The sequence below is a fragment of the Amborella trichopoda genome, chromosome 4 (assembly GCF_054954075.1).
Source record: "Amborella trichopoda isolate Santa Cruz 75 chromosome 4, AtrichopodaSantaCruz75HAP2 v2.0, whole genome shotgun sequence".
Taxonomy (NCBI): Eukaryota; Viridiplantae; Streptophyta; class Magnoliopsida; order Amborellales; family Amborellaceae; genus Amborella; species Amborella trichopoda.
Window position 1 is genome coordinate 49,987,503 of NC_142339.1, and position 21,178 is coordinate 50,008,680.

Genomic DNA, 21,178 nt, shown 5'->3' on the forward strand with positions numbered 1-21,178 from the left:
TTAATAGAAATGAAAGAAATCATAACTAACACAAATAGTACGTAAAAGATGGAAAGTGATAAAAATTTGATTTTATTTGGTGATAAATTGATGACATAAAAAATGATATTGTAATCACTATCAATGTTCTGTGACTTGTTGGAGTTGAACCAGAGTTCTGTGAATTACCCGGATTTGCCATATAGGTGACGCCGAGTAGGGTGTACACCCTAATGTTATATTATAAGTAATATTATGTTCATTTTAATGCAAATAATATCTAAGTATCTTTTTGGCTAGTTTTTGTAGTTTATTTGCCTTGTGTTTGGGGTTTGAACCCCCTCAAACATCACCATAATCTTTTAAATGCATGTCCCTTTTTTTAAATTTATGTTATCAATATGTTAGTTTTTCAAAAAGAAGTACATCTTACGGGGTTCAATCCTAGAACTTCTTGGGAGAGACTCGCGAGAGCTAGCCAATGCCCCATTTCACACACTGCTCAAAGAATAGCTAAATTATTTTATGTATAGTGTCTTTTCCTCTTTTTTTTGTTATTTATGTTAGTATTATGTCAGTTTTTCAAAAAGAAATGCATATGATGGGGTTCAATCCGAAGACCTCTTGGGAGAGTCCCTCAAAAGCTTACCAATGCTCCTTGTCAGGCATTAAACAATAGGTTTGTACAGTCTGTTTATTTTTATTTTTATTTTTATTTTTATTTTTATTTTTTGGAAATGGGCTGGATTTGGGCAGGTCACTCAGACTTGACTTAGTAGTACCTCGCCTCGACTAGGGTGAGTCCCATGGCCGAGCCGAGTCCCGGTACCTTGGATACAATGAAGATCAAATGAGGCCCATTAATTTCCATTTCGCAAGTTCACATTGCATACAATGAAGATTAACCATTAAGATAGCGCATTGCTCTACTCTACAATGTCTTGCAGACGTGGAATCATAGTCTCATAAAGAGCACTCCAATACATGAATGCATCACTAAACACTCGAATACTAAAAGGAGAGTTGTGAAGGTACACAAGGACCCCGAGTGTCAAGGTGGGGGTCCCTCCCAAATATCTCTGAGATCAAGGGGGCAACCTTTTTCCAAACAGTCCCTATCTCAAAGGCTGGAGTTGGTTCGCAATAATCAGCAGTCCCTAAGCTAAAGTTGACCACCTTGGCGCTCCTTTCAGTAGAGCTCCCACAATCTTGGATCTCTGTAGCGTCCTTGTGCTGATCAGGCTCGCACCCTCCCCCTCTTCCAGGATAAGTTCTCCTGCTGGTGCTTCATAAGCGAACTAGTGGGTTGGTGGATCATAACCCTGATGATTTAATATAATATGACATAGTAAGTGGTTCTTCTCTATTCGCATAATTGGACAGAAGGGAGTGGATAGAGAAAAGTGTAATGATCCTATGAGACCCTCACACATATGGGGTTGTATAGGACCACACTCTTGTGCCGTCATATCTGCATAAAGATCTCGAGGAGAGGTGAGACGCCAGCTCACCGGTAAAGGTGGTAAAAAGGAACCGGGTGAAATGGTTAAAGTTATAAAAAGGAAACAGGGCATAAGTCCATGCGATCTCAGGCTTTGCCATTAGACTCTTCCCTGATGAAGCTCTCTCTCTCTCTCTCTCTCTCACACACACACACACACACACACAGGTTGATGAAATGTTGAAGGATTGAGAGCACCGGCCCGACGTCTTCCTACTTAAGAGAAGCCGCACATAGCTACGATAATCAATTGCAATTATAGAGAGAGGAAGGGGGTGTGGGGAACACAAAGTAAAACCGGGGCTCGGGTGGGTTGTTGGGGGGGGGGGGGAGAGAGAGAGAGAGAGAGAGAGAGAGAGAGAGAGAGAGAGAGAGAGAGAGAGATTAGCTAAACAAAATATTCAGCATATCAATTTCAAACCTGTTCATGAACCTCAATATTCATTTGAAAGGTCAACAATTATTAATGTTAGAAAACTAATATTAAAGGAACAAGACACTGGTCCTGCATTCATTTACAATGTAGAGAGAGAGAGAGTCCAATTTCCTAAAACATCCCATCAAACCTGTTGAAATTTGTCAATAAGGGAAAACCCGAGAGGTTCGAGTCTTCCATCTATTTATTGTGTAGAGAGAGAGAGAGAAACCCACATTAAGAACACACAAAATTTAGCTCTTGATCCTAGGACATATGGATCTCAAGAGGTCATGGTGAGAAGAATCCAATGGAGTTTGTGGGAATTCACTCATATCCAAAACAGAAGAATAACCACCATTATACATAACTGCAACAATTAGCCTATCTAAATCAGCAAAAAAACTTGAAACAGGTTCTTCCATCTCTCCCCCTCTTCCTTCATGGCGGGCAATGGAAGCTTGAATTCTTGACTTTTTGGGAAAATTTCTGACAACCCAACAAGCTTGACTTCTTGTTCTCCATGGAAGTAGAGAGAGAACTAGATCAGAGACATAGGTTTCATGGGCTTTGCAGGCACGTGTGGGGGACAGAGGGACTGCATTGGTGAGGGCAACAGGGGGGAGGATTCGCTGTGTAGATTTCAGCGAGCTCATATTGTAGCAGGATAAGGATGAATTTTAGAGAGAGAAGACTCAATGGGTAGATATGGGTAGACACTAGACACACTTGGGAGCATGAGGCTTTTTTGGTTATGGTGAAAGAAAGGATTTAACTGTAGAATGTGGGAGAAAAAGGTTTAATAAAAGAGCAAAAACCACTCCAGGAGTGCAAGATAACTGGTTTCTACCGTAGAGAGAGAATAATAAAAGTGCAAAAGACCAGTCCAGGAGAGGTATTGGATGCAAAAGACCAATGTGGTTATTTATTTGCACGTATAATTTCTTAGATGAGAGAGAGAGAGAGAGAGAGAGAGAGAGAGAGAGAGAGAGAGAGAGAGAGAGAGAGAGAGAGAGAGACATGGACTTGGGTTCCTTTGTGTAAGTTACAATGTTGGTTCAAGAGATGAAAGTTGCAGTGCTGGTTCAAGGATAATAAAGTGAGTGATAGAGATGTGACTGCCTTTACTAGTGACCTTTACCAGTGAGCTGGCATCCCCATCTCTCCTCGAGATTTGTATGCAGATCTAACAGTACAAGAGTGGGGTCCTATGCAGCCCGTATGTGTGAGGGTCTCATAGGTTCATTACTCTAAAGAAAAAGAATAACAAAAAAAAAAAAAATATAAAATTGAACTACTGTACATGCATCTTTTGTGCATTGCATATGGCTCTGTAATGGAATCGACTCTTTTATCTGAAAAAGAGACGAATAGAATCTATTAGAGATGCTTTATGCCCATTCTGGATGATGCAAGCATCCTCTGTCTTATCGTGGCTGCTGACACAGAATTAGCCGATCTTATTCCTTGGATACTGTTATTGCTTCTTCTCTAAGAAGAGACGTTTATGACCTGTGGGCCTTCTACCTCCACGTGGCATTGCTCCGTAAGGCTTCTGCCCATTGCGGAAAATCCCATCTGTTGCCTCCTGAAGGAGTTTGGGTCATGTCTCAGTCCCAGTGTGGCTGATCATCCTCTCGGACCAGCTACTGATCATCACCTTGGTAAGCTATTGCCTCACCAACTAGCAATAAATTTGGTAGGTAGCTAGTATTGTTCCCTATTCACGATTATGTTGTACTAATAATACTTCATCTCCCTTCTCCCTTCTTAGTTGTCACATCCTCATGTTTATATTATAATGCATGTCTACTAGCTTCTACAACCTCTCGGTTTTCAAAGTGCTTCTACAACCTCTCGGTTTTCAAAGTGCTTCTCCTCGGAATATGGGTCCATTGGAATGTGCTCCACTGTTTCTCACACCCCAAGTTTGGCTCAGCACCACGATTATGATCTTTTAGTGCTTCCATGTAATTCCCACAATGGATAGACCATTTCAAGTAATACCAAATGGAGAGGGCTTTTTTAGGAGGGGACTTGAATGCTCGTGTAAGAGAAGATAGTAGAGGATATGAAAGGGTACATGGAGGATGTGGTTTTGGGGAAAGAAATGAGATGGGTGATACTATTCTAGTCTTTGTTATGATTTATGACCTAGCAATAGAAAACACTTACTTTAAAAAGCGAGATAGACTTCTTTCTAGTTAGGAAGGTAGATCGGCCATCATGTAAAGATTGTAAAGTTATCACAAGGGAGAATTTGACCACACAAAATAGGCTCATGGTTGTGGATATCTACATAAAGGGATGGAAGACGAGTGAATTAATAAGTGTCGCATAACTAGGTGGTAGAATTTAAAAGAGGAGAAAATAGACTTGTTTAGAAATAAATTGGTAAAAGATGGAAGATAGAATGCACGAGGTTAATGCTGTGGAATGAGATGGCAGATTGTATTAAGAAAGTGTTAAAAGTGTTGTAGGAGAATCCATAGGGAAAAGAAATGTCGATAAGTAAACTTGGTAGTGGATTGATGAGGTTCAGAAGGCTATTTGCGAAAAAAGGCTATTAGCGAAAAACAATCATAGTCATTGATTAAAAGAGCAGCCCGCCTAGCGCTTAGGTGGGCTAGGGGGGCCTGGTTGCACTGTCCAGGTCTAGGCGAACCAACCAAGCAGGTTGTCCTTGGACGGGCCCCTAGAGGACTGTGCCAACCTAGGTGCAAAAATGGCCATCGGGTGGGGTTTTTTTGATGTTTTTTGTTTGGGTTATAAAAAATGCATGAATATATATTTTTTTATGCAAAATCTGCACCTAAAATGGGATTTTTGGACACCTCTTGCACCCTTTTGAACCTAGGCCACCTAGGTTCTGGGCACCTGCCTAGGCGCTCGGCGGCCTAGACCCCCCCGGCCGCCTAGGCGCGGCCCGAAGTTTTTGGAACTTTGATCTTATTATAAACCTTGGTGATGTAATAGGAATGGTTAAAACTTAGAATTGTAAAAATGCTAAAAAAAACACTAAGAAAATATTGAAGCTAAACTTAAGGCATATGATGATCTACACAATGAACTAAAGACAATAGAAGGTGAAAAATGTCTTCAAACTAGTGAAAGTGAGAGAGGAAGTGTAGGGTGGTAGATTATATTGATTGCATTAAGAGTATGGATAAGATGGTCTTGGTGAAGGATGACGAGGTCAACAAAAGGTGGCAAATTTATTTTCAAAAATTGTAAAATGACAAACACTATAGGAGCACAACACTAGGAGGGACTTCAAAAAAATGGAGGTGGGTGCCTAGGCTGTTGGGTGGGCGCCCAGATACATTGGCACCCCAAGTTTTGTTTCTTTTCTTGGGGGTGGGCGGAGCATTTGTTTACATGTATTATGGATGTATGTATGTACGTATTTATATGTATATATGTATATGTAATTATGTGTTCATGGGTGAGAGAGAGAGAGAGAGAGAGAGAGAGAGAGAGAGAGAGAGAGAGAGAGAGAGAGAGAGAGCATATGTGTGAGAGAGAAATCTCACATCAAACACTTGGAGGGCATCTTCTTCTTTTTCTTCTTTTTATATGTGGAGCGAGAGCGTATGGGTCCATGTGTGTGTATTGTGTATGTTTGTGACTGTGTGTGAGAGAGAGAGCGAGAGAGAGAGAGAGAAAGAGAGAGAGAGAGAGAGAGAGAGAGAGAGAGAGAGAGAGAGAGAGAGAGAGCATATGGGCCTGTGAGCGACAGAGAAGGGCCTTAAGAAATTAACTATTTTTTTTATGTTTTAATGGGGCCTACGGTTTTTTTTTTCTTTTTTTCTCTTTTTTTGGGTGACTCTAGGCACAAAGGGGTTTGGGGGGCTAGAATGAAACCACCCCCCCCCCCCCCCCTCCTCCCCTTCTTCGTCCCCCACCGTCTTTAGATGGGGAGGTGTGCTTTGTTGTCTGTAACTGAGGGCCTTTTTTGGCCTTTGCATTGAGGCACCACCTAGGTTGCTAGCTTGAAGTGACCACTTAGGAGGTACCATGGGTGCCTAGGAGCAAGATTACCTAGGCTGGCCGTCAAGGGCATGCCTAGGTGGCCAGGCGGCCAGCTTTTTGAACTATGAGAGGAACCTTCAACATAAATAAGGTCGGAGGTTATAGATTGATTCATAGAATTAGGATTTTTGAAGTGAAAGAAGCTTTGAGAATGATCAAAATTTGGAATTGCATGGGAGAGATTGGCATATTCTGGTTGACCAAGGTTGTTCCACAAGATGTTGAGAATAAAGAAAATTCTTGACGAATGCAGAAAAAATACTGTGGTACCTATTTACATGAACAAAAAAAACATATAGAACTATACAAACTAGCGAGGAGTCAAAACTATGAGCCACATGAAGATGTGGCGAGAGAGTGATTGAGCAACGACTAAGGCATGAAACGAGTGTATCAAAAAATCAATTCAGCTTTATGCTAGGGAGGTCAACAATTGAGACTATTTCCCTACTTAAGCAACTAATCGAGAAGCTACGGGAGAAGGGAAGAGACCTGCACGGTCTTAATTAATTTAGAAAACCATACGATACGTACTTAGAAAGTTAATTTGGCGGATGTTGTAACAGAAAGGAAACTCTAAAGGATACATTGACATGGTGAGAGATATGTACGTCGCAGAACTAACTACTTTGAGGATAACTGGTAGTGTGACAAGAGTTTTTAGTGACAGTAGACCAAAACAAAGAGATACGGGTCCAATGTTGAATCTCTTTGTTTTGGTTATGGACGAGTTAACTAGGCATCTTTAGGATGAGGTACCATAATATATGTTGTTTACTGATGACATAGTTTTGTTTGAGAGACTAGAGGTAGTGTCAATGCAAAGTTAGAATTTCGGAGGGATGCTCTAGAATCTAAAGGTTTTAAAATTAGCTGGACTAAGATGGAATATATTGAGTGCAAATTTAGTAATAATAAGAGAAAAAACGAGGAAGTAGTTAAGATTGATAGCCTTGAAATACCCAAAAGAGATTATTTTCGATATCTTGGGTCGATAATCTAAGAGAATGGAGAGATTGAAGAAGATGCGTATAAAATTAGAGCTGGGTGGGCAAAGTGGAGATATGCATATGGAGTTTTATGTGATTGCTGCATACCAATGAAATTGAAAGGGAAGTTCTATAGGATGGCTGTAAGACCAGCCATGCTTTGAGCAGGAATGTTGGGCAGTCAAGAAATAACATATCTATAGGATGAGTGTAGAGGAGATGAAGATGTTGAGATGGATGAGTGGTAAGACAAGAAATGATCGATTTTCGAATTAATACATCTGAGGGAACTTAGGGGTGGCACTAATAGACGATAAGATGAGGGAAAGTAGACTTGGGATGTGTGGCCATGTGCAACATAGACCTAATATAACACCGGTTAGTAGGGGTGATTTTTTCAAGTAAAAGGCTCTAAAAGGACAAGGGAAGGCCCAAAATAACATGGATGGAAGTAGTGAGAAGGGATATGGTGACTTATGGTCTGACTGAAGGTATGACCCTTGATAGAGCAGAATGGTAAAATAGAATTCATGTAGCTGACCTCAAATAGTTAGGATAAGGCTCGGAAGATTATGATAATGATGTAATTTCCACAATTTCACTGGAAAGACGTAAGATAAATTATTCATATTTGATTATAGTCACGCATAATACTCTCGAAAATATGAAAGTTAACGTAAATCCAATTGTACTTGATTTCTTCTAGCCATATTAGTCCCGAAATTGCCTTGAACATCCATATAGTGTGCATTCTCAATTTACAAACTATAACAAACTAAAGAACAAAAATGTTTTACATTTTAAAGTTTCAAACAAAAGCTTACGTCTTTCAAGGCCAACATAAATCACAAATTAAGTTATGGATATACATTGAAACTTGAAATTGAAAGTTACCTTTTGTATGGATAGGGTGGTGTTCTGTGCAACCCCACTTGTTATTAATGATCTCCCACACTTTATTGTAGAATTCTCAATTGGCTTATGTGGCTTGCTTTGAACCGTGTGCATCCCATGGCAGACTTAATATCTGAATCAACCATCCTTGGGGCTTATACAAGTAGTGTGGTGGCACTAACAACCTGTTTGTATCCATCCCAAGATCTGTTGGTATTAATAGTTTCCTCAACTTCTCTTTCAGCCAGAGTCTTTGCGATGGTTGTAGAATATCATTCCTCTGATGCCACCATCTTCTTCAATCTTGATTGATGCCTAGGATTAACTCTAGTGTTAAGTATGAGATGGCGAACCTGGTGATGGCAGGCCTTAGGAGGTTTCTATCACAATGTTTGCCTGATCAAGCTAAGGATGAAGGAGTGATTGTATACAGATTTTCTAAATGATTCTATACAAATTTTTTAAGTGATTGCCTCATCAAGCTAAGGATGAAGGAGTGTAGAACTCCACTCCTTTGATGCCACCATTTTCTTCAATCGTGATTGCTGCCCTAGTATTAACTCTTAGTGTTAAGTATGAGGTGGCAAACCTAGTGATGACAGGCCTAATGAGTAATGAACTCTGTATCACAATGTTGCCTCTTCCTGCTAATGATGAATGTATGATTGATTGTATATGAATTTTGTAATCCTCCCTCGCTAAGCACAACTCTTCACCTCCCTCAATTCACTGATGGCTTCTAACATTAAAATCAATACAGTGAGCAAGGGCTCCAAACTAAATTCTTCTTTTTGTGTTAACAACCTCCTTGCTTTTAACTTATCTTTTGGCATTTTCAGTGATGACCTGCATAACATTTTCCTTCCCAATCTCGACTACAATTCTATCAAACCATTTAAAATAGAAGCTCTCCAGTCCTATTTTTATGGGAGAGTTCTAAACTGGAGAGGAAAACTGTCAAGTGATTACGTGTCCAAGGTGGGGATTTTTTTTGGTGAATTTTGATCTTTTGTGTTTCTCATGCTTTATTTGGATAGTTTCTATTGAGACATTTGTCAGTGGGTTTGATCATATGTTGTTTTAGCTCCTGATTATGGTTGGAGGTGTGTTTTCTTATTCCTTTTTTTTTTCCTTTTATTGAATATCATTCAACTATATGTGTGAATTTCGGAAGCCGCATTATATATGCTATATACTAGAAGTTTGGAGCTGCTAGTTTTATATTTCTAATGTGATTAATATATTGTCTGCAGGAAACTGGGGAGCAACATCGGAATACAAAGCTAGTCAATGCTCTTCTATTTTTACACAGAGAAATAAGGTAAAGAAGTGCTACTGTGTATGATCACTGATGAAAAGTATAGTATTATATTAATTCTGGGTGTTGTATTGATATGTTCATTTGGATTAAATTGTTGTTGGATTTTTATTGCAGTCCAAAATTAGCATCATGTGCTGCAGATTTGTCATTCTCTTATCCTGGTTCTGCTCTTGGTTTGGGAGCTGTTTGCCATCTTCTTGTATCTGCTCTTGCTTGTTGGCCTGTATTTGGATGGACACCTGGACTCTTTCATTGCCTTCTAGAAAGCAATCCTGCTACTGCGTCACTAGCATTGGGCCCTAAGGAGGCCTGTAGTCTTCTCTGTCTTCTGGTAAGCATTTTGCTACTTCTGCTTTTCATTTTTCCCTTTTAAGTTACTAGTAGAACTTTTATCATGTCATTATTTCACATGCATTCCAAAACTGATGGTCAGTATTCTGTTACTCTCTTTTTTAAACTAATGTTTTGCTAATATATTTCTTTATTATTATTTTTTGCTGTTTTGGTCTTTATACAAGGTTGTTTCGTTTTCATGTTCATTGTCAAGGAATAAGTAGTGCTTGACATTTTGGCCTGTTGTGCCTGTACCAAAGTTATCATATTTGCTTTGCTTCAGCTGAAATGATTGAAATCTTCAGCTTCAGGCTCTTAACCAAAGTGAAACAAATTACTCATCCTATAAATTGAACATATTGATAAAATTGAACATATTGATATAGTAAAAGTACCCCGAAAAGATATATAATTTTGGAAAAATGCTGCTGTATTATCAAAAATTTATAAAATATACCTTTCATATTAATTTTTTTAAATTGTTTTATTTTTTATTTTTTATTTTTTTGTAATTTTTTAAATATACCTGAAGATTTCCACTGAATATGCTGAAGAACCAAAAAGCTTCCCTTCTCTGCCCAAATGAAGAGCCCTTTGAAGCGAATCTGATAACATAGTTCTATACAATTGAATTACTTTTTGGATAGGTTGGGCTTCTGAAATTTCTAACAATCAACACTAGTTTCTATCCTCCTTTTCTTGTTCATGTCCTATCACATGATTTGAAATTGTGTTAGTGGTAACAACATTTGATTTTTGTATCATTAGGGAGATCTGTTTCCAGATGAAGGGATATGGCTTTGGAAGAGCGGCACCTCCTCTTTGAATGCTCTGAGAACTTTAGGAGTAGGGGCATCCCTGGGGCCTCATGGTGAATGGGATGTCGATTGGTATCTACGCCCTCCTCATTTTGAGAAACTGCTGAGCCAGTTGGCTCCATTTTTTGAAAAGATCTCTCAAATTGTTCTGCAATTTGCATTTACGGTAAGTAACTTTCATACATTTACTACTGCATTATGTATCTTCGTATACATGTTTGGTGGAATAATGGGATGTCAAATGAGGTCTTTGTAGCGATAGTCTTTTTCATTTTTCATGACTAATATTAGACTTTGATCTAATTTACCTCAATTAGGCTTTGGATGTTATACAAGATATGCTTCGGGTATTCACAATTCGCATTGCACGCCAGAAGTCTGAATGTGCACTTGTCTTGCTTCGTCCAATAATTTCTTGGTTACGTGATCATGCTATTGAAGCATCTACTCCATCGGAAACTGATGTGTTCAAGGTGATGATTATATTTTAAAGTTTAGAACTTTTTCTGAATTGAAATCAGATGTTTGTAATTCCATCCAAAAAAAATCCGATGTTTCTGCTGACATTTGTTCTTATAGGTGCAAAGGCTGCTTGATTTTCTTGCTAGTTTGCTGGAGCATCCATCTGCAAAGGTTGTTTTATTATTATTACTATTCACTTTCTTGCCGCTTGTGGAACTTATTCCACAAGTTCTTAATATTGCTCACCTCGTGTTTATCCATTTTTCTCAGACCTTGTTACTGAAGGAGGGGATTGTTGAACTTTTAGTAAAGATGCTTGGGAGATGTTATGTTCCGCACTTAACGGATGGCGTACTTTCTGCCGAATCAAAATTTCCAGTTAAATGTGACCTTGTTTGTTGGTGCTTGCCAATTTTCATATCATTTGCATTGATATGTGACTCTGAAATGCCCCTGCACCCATCTGGAACTCTTGAGAAGTGAGTTAATACTCATGCACTTCACTGGTTTTTGTTGGTGGGATCCATTAAACTGTTTATAACACATGCACAGTTATTCTTACAATGACATATTAACATACTTAGACATGCTTCAAGATGCTTATTTGTAGTATATACATGTATTGCATGCATCTATGCATATAGTGTTATGTACATATGCGTATCCACATGTTCGTGGATTGATCAGACTTTCATATGGATGGAAGTTGGATATTAATCTAGGCAAGGTTATGGCTCCTTAGACTGGCCTGGTGCTGGCTCTGTCAGCCTGTTGGGGCCTGTTGTCCCAGGACTTTTACAATTTCTGAATTTTTTGAAAAAAGCTTTAATTGCACCACAATCGATGAACCTTTTGAAACTTAGTAGTAGTATACTGCAAAGGATCTAATATGACTTGTTAAAATGACTTGTCAGACATTGTATATGTTATATCAACAAAAATAAAAACTATTTATTATGGGCAAGATGTGACATTGACTGTCTTTAGCCTTTATGTTCATTTTGTCTATGACTATATATATGTTTATGTCTACTTATGCAGAATGCTTGAAAAATGTCTTATCAAAGTTAATTTGTTTCATTGGTGTTATTTAACAGTTCTCCATTTCCTAATTCAGGTGCTTTGTTGGCTGCCTGAGTACTGAAGATCTTTGCTCAATTGCTCTTCAGCTTCTTAACTTCTGTCCGGTAGGCATGTTAATGTTCTAGATTATCTCAGCTTCTTTTATAGGGAATTTGATTGGAGCTTTAAATGCACAATAGGAACATAGCCATGATACATATATATTAGTTTATGCATATGTGCTGTTTTGTATCTATTTAAGAATCTATACTACATATACTGAATTTTTTAGAATGTATACGTGTCTCTTCATCATGCAATTCATATCGTTCATCTTGTTTTATCTCACAATTGCCATTGGATCTTTCCTCTCTCTTTGCCAAGTAGGATTCTCTCCTTGCAAATTGTCTTAATAAATAAGGTTTCCTTGCATATCTTTCTCTCCTTATAAAGTAGGAAATAGAAATCTCTCCTTATAATCAAGTTTCCTTGCATGTATGGGATTAAGATAAGTTTTTATATTTTGGGTACTTATTTAAAATTTTAAATAGAATAAGAACTACACTTTCTTATTTTAAAATTTTTAAATGACGGGGTTCAAAAAGGATTCATAAAAATAAATTATTCTTAATAAAATATAGTTCTAATGTAGAAAGTCTATTTGATGAATTTATCTAAAATTTTAAGGATTCCTTTAGTTTTTTATTTTCCAGTAAAAATAGAGAAATGTCACTTGAATTTTTATTGCTTAAAAATAGTTTATTTAATTTAGAATACAAAATTTAAAATATAATTTACTTTGATTGGTTATGGCTGTGCATTGCACAGGCTGTTGACTAGTTTAATACACCTGAACTTTTTTTCCTGAAATTTTTATATCTTCATTCATTTGGAGACATGATTGGCTTGAGGAGCCTTTGGGTGGAACTTTGAAGTTCCATGTCCCTTGGGTGAAACAATTGACTTCCATCACAAGTGAATATCTTTTCATTGCAATTTTGAACTTCTCTGAGAGGAGCGAGTTATGCCGATGGTGGGATGAACTATTATTCAAACTGGCTATTATGTGAGGAAAATTTTACTATTGATTAAAGCATATCTTATAATAAGTGTTGTTTTTTATGTTTGGTATCATGAATGTTACAACTGTGCTATTGATGATTCCTTCAGATAACTGCATTTCTATTTGTTAATGACTATGCTACATTGTGTGGTTCGTATTATCAGCTTAGTCGTTGATCTACATTTAGTTGGATTACCTAATAACTTTGTGCTATATTTTGATCACCTAGTCACCAATCAGTCTAATCTCATCTTGGAAGCAGAAATTTTCAAAAAAGTACGTAAATTGATGCTTAGTGTCATTTTTGGTGCAATCTGTGGCCTTAGTGTCGTTACTGTTTAAGCATTGGATGTTCTATTCCACTTTCGTCAAAGGGCGGTAATTTCAGTATGACTTAGTTTGTCTTTGGACTAGTTGAGGCTGCTCTGTTGATCATTCTAAGTGTAACTTTTTTTTCAAATTTTACTGTTGGCATTTCAAGTAGTCCATTATATAAGGTTTTGAGTTTCTTCCATGGGATCACGTATCAGAAATTCTTGTAATTCTTAGATTTCTATTTATGTGGATTTTGTTCATCTATTGAATTGGATTTTTGTGATCATGGTCTGATATTCTCGGACTGTATTTTTTGAACATAATATTCTCATACTACTATTGGTACTCAAATTTGTGGATGAGGTGGAGGCAACTTGTAGATTATTTTTAATAAAAATAAGTTATATATCTTTGGCCTTCTGTGACCATTATCTAATAAGAAAAATGTATTTTTTCATCATGGTTCCTTCTATTATATTCTTGGGTCAACTTTCTGGGCTCTTCATGTAGTCTCACAACCTTCACGTGAAAGAATTTTAGTCTATTAATGTTTATTTGATGTTTTACTTTGTTTCTTCCCAAACATGTTATGTGCACTTTTTGATGCATGTCTATCAGGAGGTTTTCACTGATTTCTATTTTGATTCTACGATGGATACACCATGTAGGTTTTGCCAGTTGGAGGGGAAATGCGGGCATGTCTTTCTGCCTTTAAAGCACTGGTTTCGCAAAATCACGGAAGGGTTGCTTTATCTTCTATAGTTTCACGTATTGAAACTTCAGTTGTTGATGCTCAAGATCCAGATAATGGGAATGACATGGATCAGAGTGGTATTGTCCCTGAAGATTACTGGCGAAGGACCCCACCCCTTTTAAATTGCTGGAAAAATATATTGCATTTCATTAGTGCAGAAAATCGGTGCTCCATGGATACCCTTGACATTATTAACATACTTTCTTCGGGTGCTTTGTCCCTGTGTGCTTACGGTGAAAGGTGTGTTCTATTCTTGGTGTAGGTTGAGCATATAGAATCATATCCATTTGAAGTGCTGAAAAGTTATCTCTTGTCATACTACTGCCTCTAATTTTTTATCGGTGCTCGATATCCAGTTTGCAGGGGATCTCCAGCACAAAATTTCTTTTTGGAGTGCGGTATGGTTTTGATGCTGCGAGTGGCTATAATGAAGAGAAGCTTATTGTTGTGCACGAGATGATATCCGTTTTGGACAAGAAAGCTAATGAACTTAACAGTTTAAAGCCTTCAGTCTTGAAAATATTTTTAGATCAGGTGCAATTTGGAGCTATTGTTTTATTTTTGTTTCCAATTGAGTGATCTGTCATTTTCTTGGTTCTTACTCTTAGCACTTTTGTCTTGTGCAGGTAAAGGGAACCATAGCAGCTATGCTCCTGCTGCTGGAGAAGCCTGTGGGTTCAATTCAACCTGAAGATGTCACCTCAAAAAGAGGTTCTTCATCCCCATTTAATGAAATTCTGGCTTCTTCTGAAGACTTGCTTCCTCATCTATCAGGATCCTCATTGTCTTTGATGAATATGATTGAGAATGAAGCTGGATTGTCAATTTTGAGCAGCAAACAGTCGGTTGGGAATGACAAGAGAACTGATAGCTACTATGACCTTGGGGGCCTTGGTGATAAGTTTGTTTGGGAATGCCCTGATTCTTCACCCGATAGACTCTCAATGCCAGCTCCTTTGAGAAGGAAGGTTTCTTCGGTAGAGGGCTCAAATAGGCGTCAACGAGGAGACAACTTGGGGGTTGAAAATCCAAGCACAAGTGCACTTAATCGAACAGGAAACACACCCAATGTAACATCTGGTCCTACTCGAAGGGATACTTTTAGACAACGGAAACCGAACACGAGCAGACCTCCTTCTATGCATGTGGATGACTATGTTGCCAGAGAGAGAAACATTGATGGAGTCAGTAGTGGCTCAAACGCTACAAATTCTATTCAGCGTGGAGGGTCGATGGGTGGAAGGCCTCCTTCAATACATGTGGATGAGTTTATGGCCAGACAAAAGGAGCGACAAAACCCTGCAGGTCTGCCGGTTACTGATTTATCACAGGTCAAGAATATGCCTCTTCAGAGTGACAATGGCCCTGTGAAGAGCTCCAAGTCCCGACAGTTTAAATCAGACCTTGATGATGATCTTCACGAAATTGATATTGTGTTTGATGGGGAAACTGAAACTGATGACGTATTGCAATTCCCACAGTCAGATGATAATTTGCCACAAGCCCCTGTCATCCTTAGTGAAAACAATTCTCCAGGTTCATTGGATGTAGAGGCTGATTCAGATATGAAAGATAGTAAACTCTATCGTCACTCAAGCATGGATTCTTCAAATAGAATAGATGGAGATGACAGCGCAGGAAATTCCTCTCGACGGTCTCTCTCTAGAGCTGAAAGTTCAAGAGCTCGAGATGTGGGCACACCTTCAGAGAAGAAACATCAAGGGCTAGCTTCTGAAATATCTCTCTCTCGTGAGCAATTTGATGACAAAAGGAATGCTATTTCATTTAACACATCTCAGGGATATGCAACCAACACAAATAATTACTCATTTCAAACTGAGCAATTTTATGATAAAAGCTCTTCGTCACCTTCCAAACAATCTTTTGGAGATATGAGGTTGGCTTCATCAAATTTTCAGTATTGGGATAGTCAACATCAAACTGGTAATATTCCTATAGCAAATGCTTCTGGGTTTTATGATCAGAAACTTCCTCCAAACCAGCCACCTCTACCACCTTTGCCACCACCATCAACTGTCTCATCTGTTATAAATCCCCAAGTACTTGAGCCTCCTTTGAAACTTTCACCTGTTTATATCAATCCAGCAAGAGACATCCATCCGCCAATTCCTAGTCGCCACCCATTTCAAGCCCTTGAAGTTAGTGGAGCTAGTACAACTTCAGTTCTAATTAGAGAGGATAGAGCTTTCAGTCACAACACTGCTGCTGGTTTGTTGTTGCCTCCACCTAGCTCTAGTGCATTGTCAGATTCTGTCCCTTATCAGTTTTCATCTCAAGTTCAATCAGATCCTCAATCAGCAGCTGGCCATCATATGACATCTATGATGCTTCCCCACCCTGTTTTGGATAAACCTCTTTGGAATAGCACTTCTAGTGGTAGATCACATGATGACGTGAATGCTTCCTCCTCTGGTACTGGACGACCTCAACCTCCTCTTCCTCCTACTCCTCCACCATTTTCAACACCTGGTATACAAGCACCAGTTAGTTTTCCTACTTCTCAGTCATCAATTTACAGCAGCCAGACTAGTTTAGGTGCCCTTCCTCCATCACCCAGTCCCCCGACAACAATATTAGGAACAATGTCGTCAGCTGCCAATAACCAAACTTCTAGTTTGCAGTCTCCTTTACCTTCTTTTGTTCCACCCTTGCCTCCAGGCCGGCCCAGTTCATTACCTGCAAATCCCTTTGGTAGTGCAACCATGCAACAAGGTCAGAATCAGCCAAGTCAATCACATTCGATTCCAAGTGTTCAACCTTCTATACAATCAGTGCAACCTCGACCTCCACTACCTCCTCAACCACCACATTTACCTCGCCCTCCTCTTCCTCCACAGCACCCTAGGCCACCTATGCAGGTATCCCAACAGCAATCAGAGCGTGGGGTCTCAATGCAACAAACCCCAATTCAGTTGCAAGTGCAGCCTACACAAATTCCCCAACCTCTTCAAGTACCTCAGATTCATGTTTTCTATCAACCTCACCAGTCAGAACCTCACATGCAGCATCAGCCAACTCAAGTTGAGCATATTCAGGCACAGAATTTGCAAAGCCAGGGAGATCAGGCTCCTCAGCAGCAACAAGAGTTAGGCATGAATTTGGGTGCCTTGGATTTTAATAATCCTGAAATCATTCAGGTATATAAGGACTATTTTTCTGGAATAAATACTCCTTGTTGTTTGATTATAGGTTGGATACTCCTATGATTTTAGTTGCATACTCCTATGATTTGCTTCCTTCTGTTCTTGTGGCTGAATTTCCTTGCTTTTTGTTCAGTGGCTATTGAGCGATCAGGAAAGGCTTCGTCAACTACTAGAGCAACATCCAAAATTAATGCAGATGCTTCAGGTGTGGTCCTCAATAACTTGTCTTCTAATGATTTTAAATTTAAGGAACATGAACTCATGTTTCACATCATAGGGCAAATTCCTGTTTTTGTGCACTTTTTCTGTATAGAAAATTATTTTCCTTGGTACTTTTTTGTGTATGTATTTACTTGCCACTTCATTCGGTCCTAAGTTTGTTTTGCTGGTTTACAAACAGAATTTTTAATAACTTGAATTTAGGTTACATGTAAATCAATGAATGGCCTTCTTTGATATTTGTGTAGCAAGCAGTTTTCCTTGTGAAGTTTGTGGTTTAAATTATTGCATTGATGTCCTGAGTTGGAAGTTCAGTCCCGAGTGTTGAAGAATTTGCTTTACCCTTTTGATATCTCCCTAAAACTATTATTTATCTATCATAATTTGTCCTATAGAATCCCTCTCATCTTTTTAAACTGTTTTGCCTTTCCCTAATTCCGGAACACCATAAAATTTGCATATTCTGCCATCCAGCTGAAGGTTCATACCTGTAAGATCATATTTGCTTAACATGACATTAGATGTTATGGTATCATTGGCATAATGGTAGGATTCTGTTAAAGGATAGCGTTTGAGGGACCCTGGGGTCTGAAAGTGACCTCATAACTTTTGGCTGCAAAATAAAGATATAGATGCCAAGTGGGGGATGCAGAACCAATGTCAGGGGCATTTTGTGAGATGTTGCAATCAAAGCAGAATGATACTGACAAGATCAAGGTATTGAAACTTGGATAGAGGAATTTCCTATGCATGGTCATATTTTTTCGTTATTATTGTGTACAAGGTGGTGAAGGGTTTATGTGCAGAGGTGTCAAGGAGCCAAATGCAGGGAAAGGTTGGTTTATACTGGTCTTCCACTTTGGAGAGTTTGGTCTGTTTCTTTTTCCTTTTTATTTATTTTTCTTCCATTTTCTGTAAATCATCAGATCAGATTTTAAAGCTAGTATGGAATCAGAGCCCCGTTTTCATGGCATGTCAAGCGTGAAGAACAAGAGGCTCAGGAATGCAAGACGATAGATGTGTTGAAATGTTGAGTGTCCTTTTTTTTACTATTGGAATGTGATGTGGTGCTCGTCAAACTAATGGAGTTGATAATTACGCATATAACTTGGACTGCTTGGGAGATACACATGCAACTTGGACTACTTGGAAGATCTTTTTCATGGACAGACTTTTCCATGGAAATAAGTTGTTCTTTTTTGTGTTTTGACTTCAGATTATATCAACCATTTTGCCAGGGTTTGACTGAATGGGGCACAATTGGGCTGTGTAAGTTCTTAAGAGGTGAGGAGTGGAGCTCTATCCTGGGGGATGCCATTCTAGTTACCATGCCAGCCAGATGATCATCTAGTTTGGGTCCCTATATATGCTTGCACACCATTTGGAGTGTGGACTAGTTTGAGCTTGGGTCAATGCTTTAAAAGTATGCACCTTCTATTTGTTAATAACCTCAAGAATCCACAGAAGTCTGCTTGGCATGCAACAGTAGGCATTGTAGTCCGATATCATGGTTCCCTCCACCCATATAATTACTATTAAAATTAGCTAGGGTAGTAGCAATGTAGATTACATAACTTCATGCCATGATTTATTGGGGATGTGGATGTTACTATCTTAAAGAGGAAAACCAGGTTTAATTTACTCGGAACTCACAAAATCTATTTATGAACTGGGCTCTGAGGTGCATTTAATATTTTAGCAATGCTGGGCAAGATGTTAGTTAATGAAATAGTTGAATTGAAACAGAGTCTTTTGGTGCTTTCCCCTAGTGGTTATATGGGATGAGAGGCATGCAATGAGTGGACTTGTCAAAAGATTGGGGTGCGCTTATGTTGGAGCAACTTTTATTGCTCTTGGTCCACAATATACCGAGATTGCATCGGAATAATGTCTGCCAACTTCCAAGCCAACATTAAAAAGTGGTGTTTCTTTTGTGCCATTTGATATAATATGATGGTCATCCAAATGGGCCCCAAGTCTCCACTGGCCTTTAGTTTGACTACTTGTCTTGTTTTAAAAAATCGTTCTGCCTTGTCTCCTTAGGAGGTCCCAATTGGAGATATATCTGGAAGGAATAACTTGGGGATGGGAACAATCATGAGATGGCAAACCCAGAACTTTGAGCCTTTGTATCCTGAAAAGTCTTGTGGATTCTTTTCCTTTGATGGTCGTTGACTGTCCGAGGAGATTTTTTGCTTGCTAATCCTCCACTTCTTTTTCCATTGGGTTTCCTTGCTTTATTCTAGTATCTGGTTGATATTGAGAAATTAGTCTTCTGAAGTGTGACGATGTTTTGGATAGCCTACAAGGTGCCTCTCCAAGCAGGGGAACTTTTACTTGCTTCTGCATAATCTACAAGGGTTGACAAGGATTTTAGGAGTCTCACACAGGAAAATTGGGCGGCTGGATTAATACTTCCTGATTTTTTTTGTTACATCCATATGAAATTTCCTTCTATTTTTGTTCCCTTGAGTAGTGGTCGTCTTCTTCTTGTTTTCAGCTGATATTTTACTGCCTTATTGAATAAATGTGGAGCGCAACATTTGGTAGTGGTATTGCGTTCCTTCCTCTCTTAACTTGGATTCTTATTTATTTTTCAGGAACGTATGAATCAATAACAACAAACGAATAGCTGCTGAGATTGAAGCAGGTATAGGGTGCTTAAATTGCCATTTTAGTCATGAATTTTTTGGACCCAATGTTTTAGCTCTTTCTTCTTTTATCTTTTTTTCTTTGTTTTTTATCTCCTCTTTTGGCTTTCTGCAGAGCCTGAATATTGATGCTTGAATTTCTTAGGCTTTTTCCTTTGTGAAGAAACAAAGTAATCACAAGCTTCTTGTCTTAAGAAGTCATGGAGCCAAGGAAGCTTTTGCTGTGGCCGGCCAAGAATGTTTTTTTCGGATTCTGGCATGTATGTTATATTTCAATGTAACTATGTTTTGAAACTTTTCGTTGTATTTGTTTCCCAATTCATTGACCTTTATATTAAGATAAACCCCATATAAGCTTTTATTCATTATAAAGCTCTCTCTACAAGCCCAGTTAAACTTTTATATTCCTCTTAGTTTGAGAGTTAGAACCCGCTTCAATTGAGAAGAAACTGAGCGGATTGTATCAGAAATTATTCATGTAACTTTTAAAATTGTATATATCATGAATCTACGATTTTGTTTCTATATATTTGTGCGTACTTACCAACATTTTGGAATTGTTAGGAAAAATAGAGACTTGTAGCAAGGTTGCAGCACTTATCTTGAAAGAAGGAAATGAAGGCATTAGCATATTCACTTGTTGCATAAAGACATGTGCAAGTCACTGGTTGCATAACAGCATGGATTGTTGTAATCTTTTGTTTAATATTTAATATAAATTATGCATGAAATGGGAAGTAAGTCATCTCTGGTGAACAAAAGATTTTAGAGCATACGTTTAGAAGTCTAAACCATAATTGTTCTATTCGGGTTTATATGGAATGCAGGCACTGCGTTTTCCAATAGTCTTGTATCTCCTAGAGGAACAGTTGGAGTTTGTTGTTCCCCATGCAGTGTCGGTTCTTCTGTAATCAGAATGAATTAAGTGGGGAACAATGCACCACGACCATCCATTCTTGACATTGGACGTCTGGGGTGGTGCGTGTGAAATCGAATGCATGGGGAGGTGCTAGCAAAATTTAAGAAACCCAAAGTGCTAGAATTGAATGCTTTCCTTCTCTTTATGTATTGTTTACGAAAGGGCTTTAGAACGCGGTATTGGCCGCTCGCATGATTTTGTTTTGCTGATCAATGCTCAGTGTTTGACAACAGTGATTTCTTTAGTACTCCTAATCTTCCGATTGTGAACTTCAGTTGCGAGTCTTT

General features: G+C 38.6%; 1 protein-coding gene across 7 annotated transcripts in view; it reads left to right on the forward strand.

The window, feature by feature from the left end:
* Window positions 1-20,499, forward strand: part of EMB2016 (mRNA methyltransferase EMB2016) — a 51,829-nt gene extending 31,330 nt beyond the window's left edge. For 5 of the 7 annotated variants that reach the window (XM_020664543.2, XM_006838331.4, XM_020664544.2 and 2 more), the window contains 13 exons: window positions 9,064-9,131; window positions 9,246-9,462; window positions 10,233-10,448; window positions 10,600-10,755; window positions 10,862-10,915; window positions 11,015-11,223; window positions 11,862-11,931; window positions 13,853-14,178; window positions 14,295-14,472; window positions 14,565-17,096; window positions 17,236-17,307; window positions 19,922-19,971; window positions 20,118-20,499. In XM_020664543.2, the coding sequence (XP_020520202.1) occupies window positions 9,064-9,131; window positions 9,246-9,462; window positions 10,233-10,448; window positions 10,600-10,755; window positions 10,862-10,915; window positions 11,015-11,223; window positions 11,862-11,931; window positions 13,853-14,178; window positions 14,295-14,472; window positions 14,565-17,096; window positions 17,236-17,307; window positions 19,922-19,939 (4,116 nt within the window). In that variant the 3' untranslated portion in view covers window positions 19,940-19,971; window positions 20,118-20,499. Of the gene's footprint in view, window positions 1-9,063; window positions 9,132-9,245; window positions 9,463-10,232; window positions 10,449-10,599; window positions 10,756-10,861; window positions 10,916-11,014; window positions 11,224-11,861; window positions 11,932-13,852; window positions 14,179-14,294; window positions 14,473-14,564; window positions 17,097-17,235; window positions 17,308-19,921; window positions 19,972-20,087 lie in introns of all 7 variants that reach the window. The other 2 variants (XM_020664545.2, XM_088865490.1) reach the window with 1 other exon arrangement.
* The last annotated feature ends 679 nt before the right edge of the window (window positions 20,500-21,178 follow it).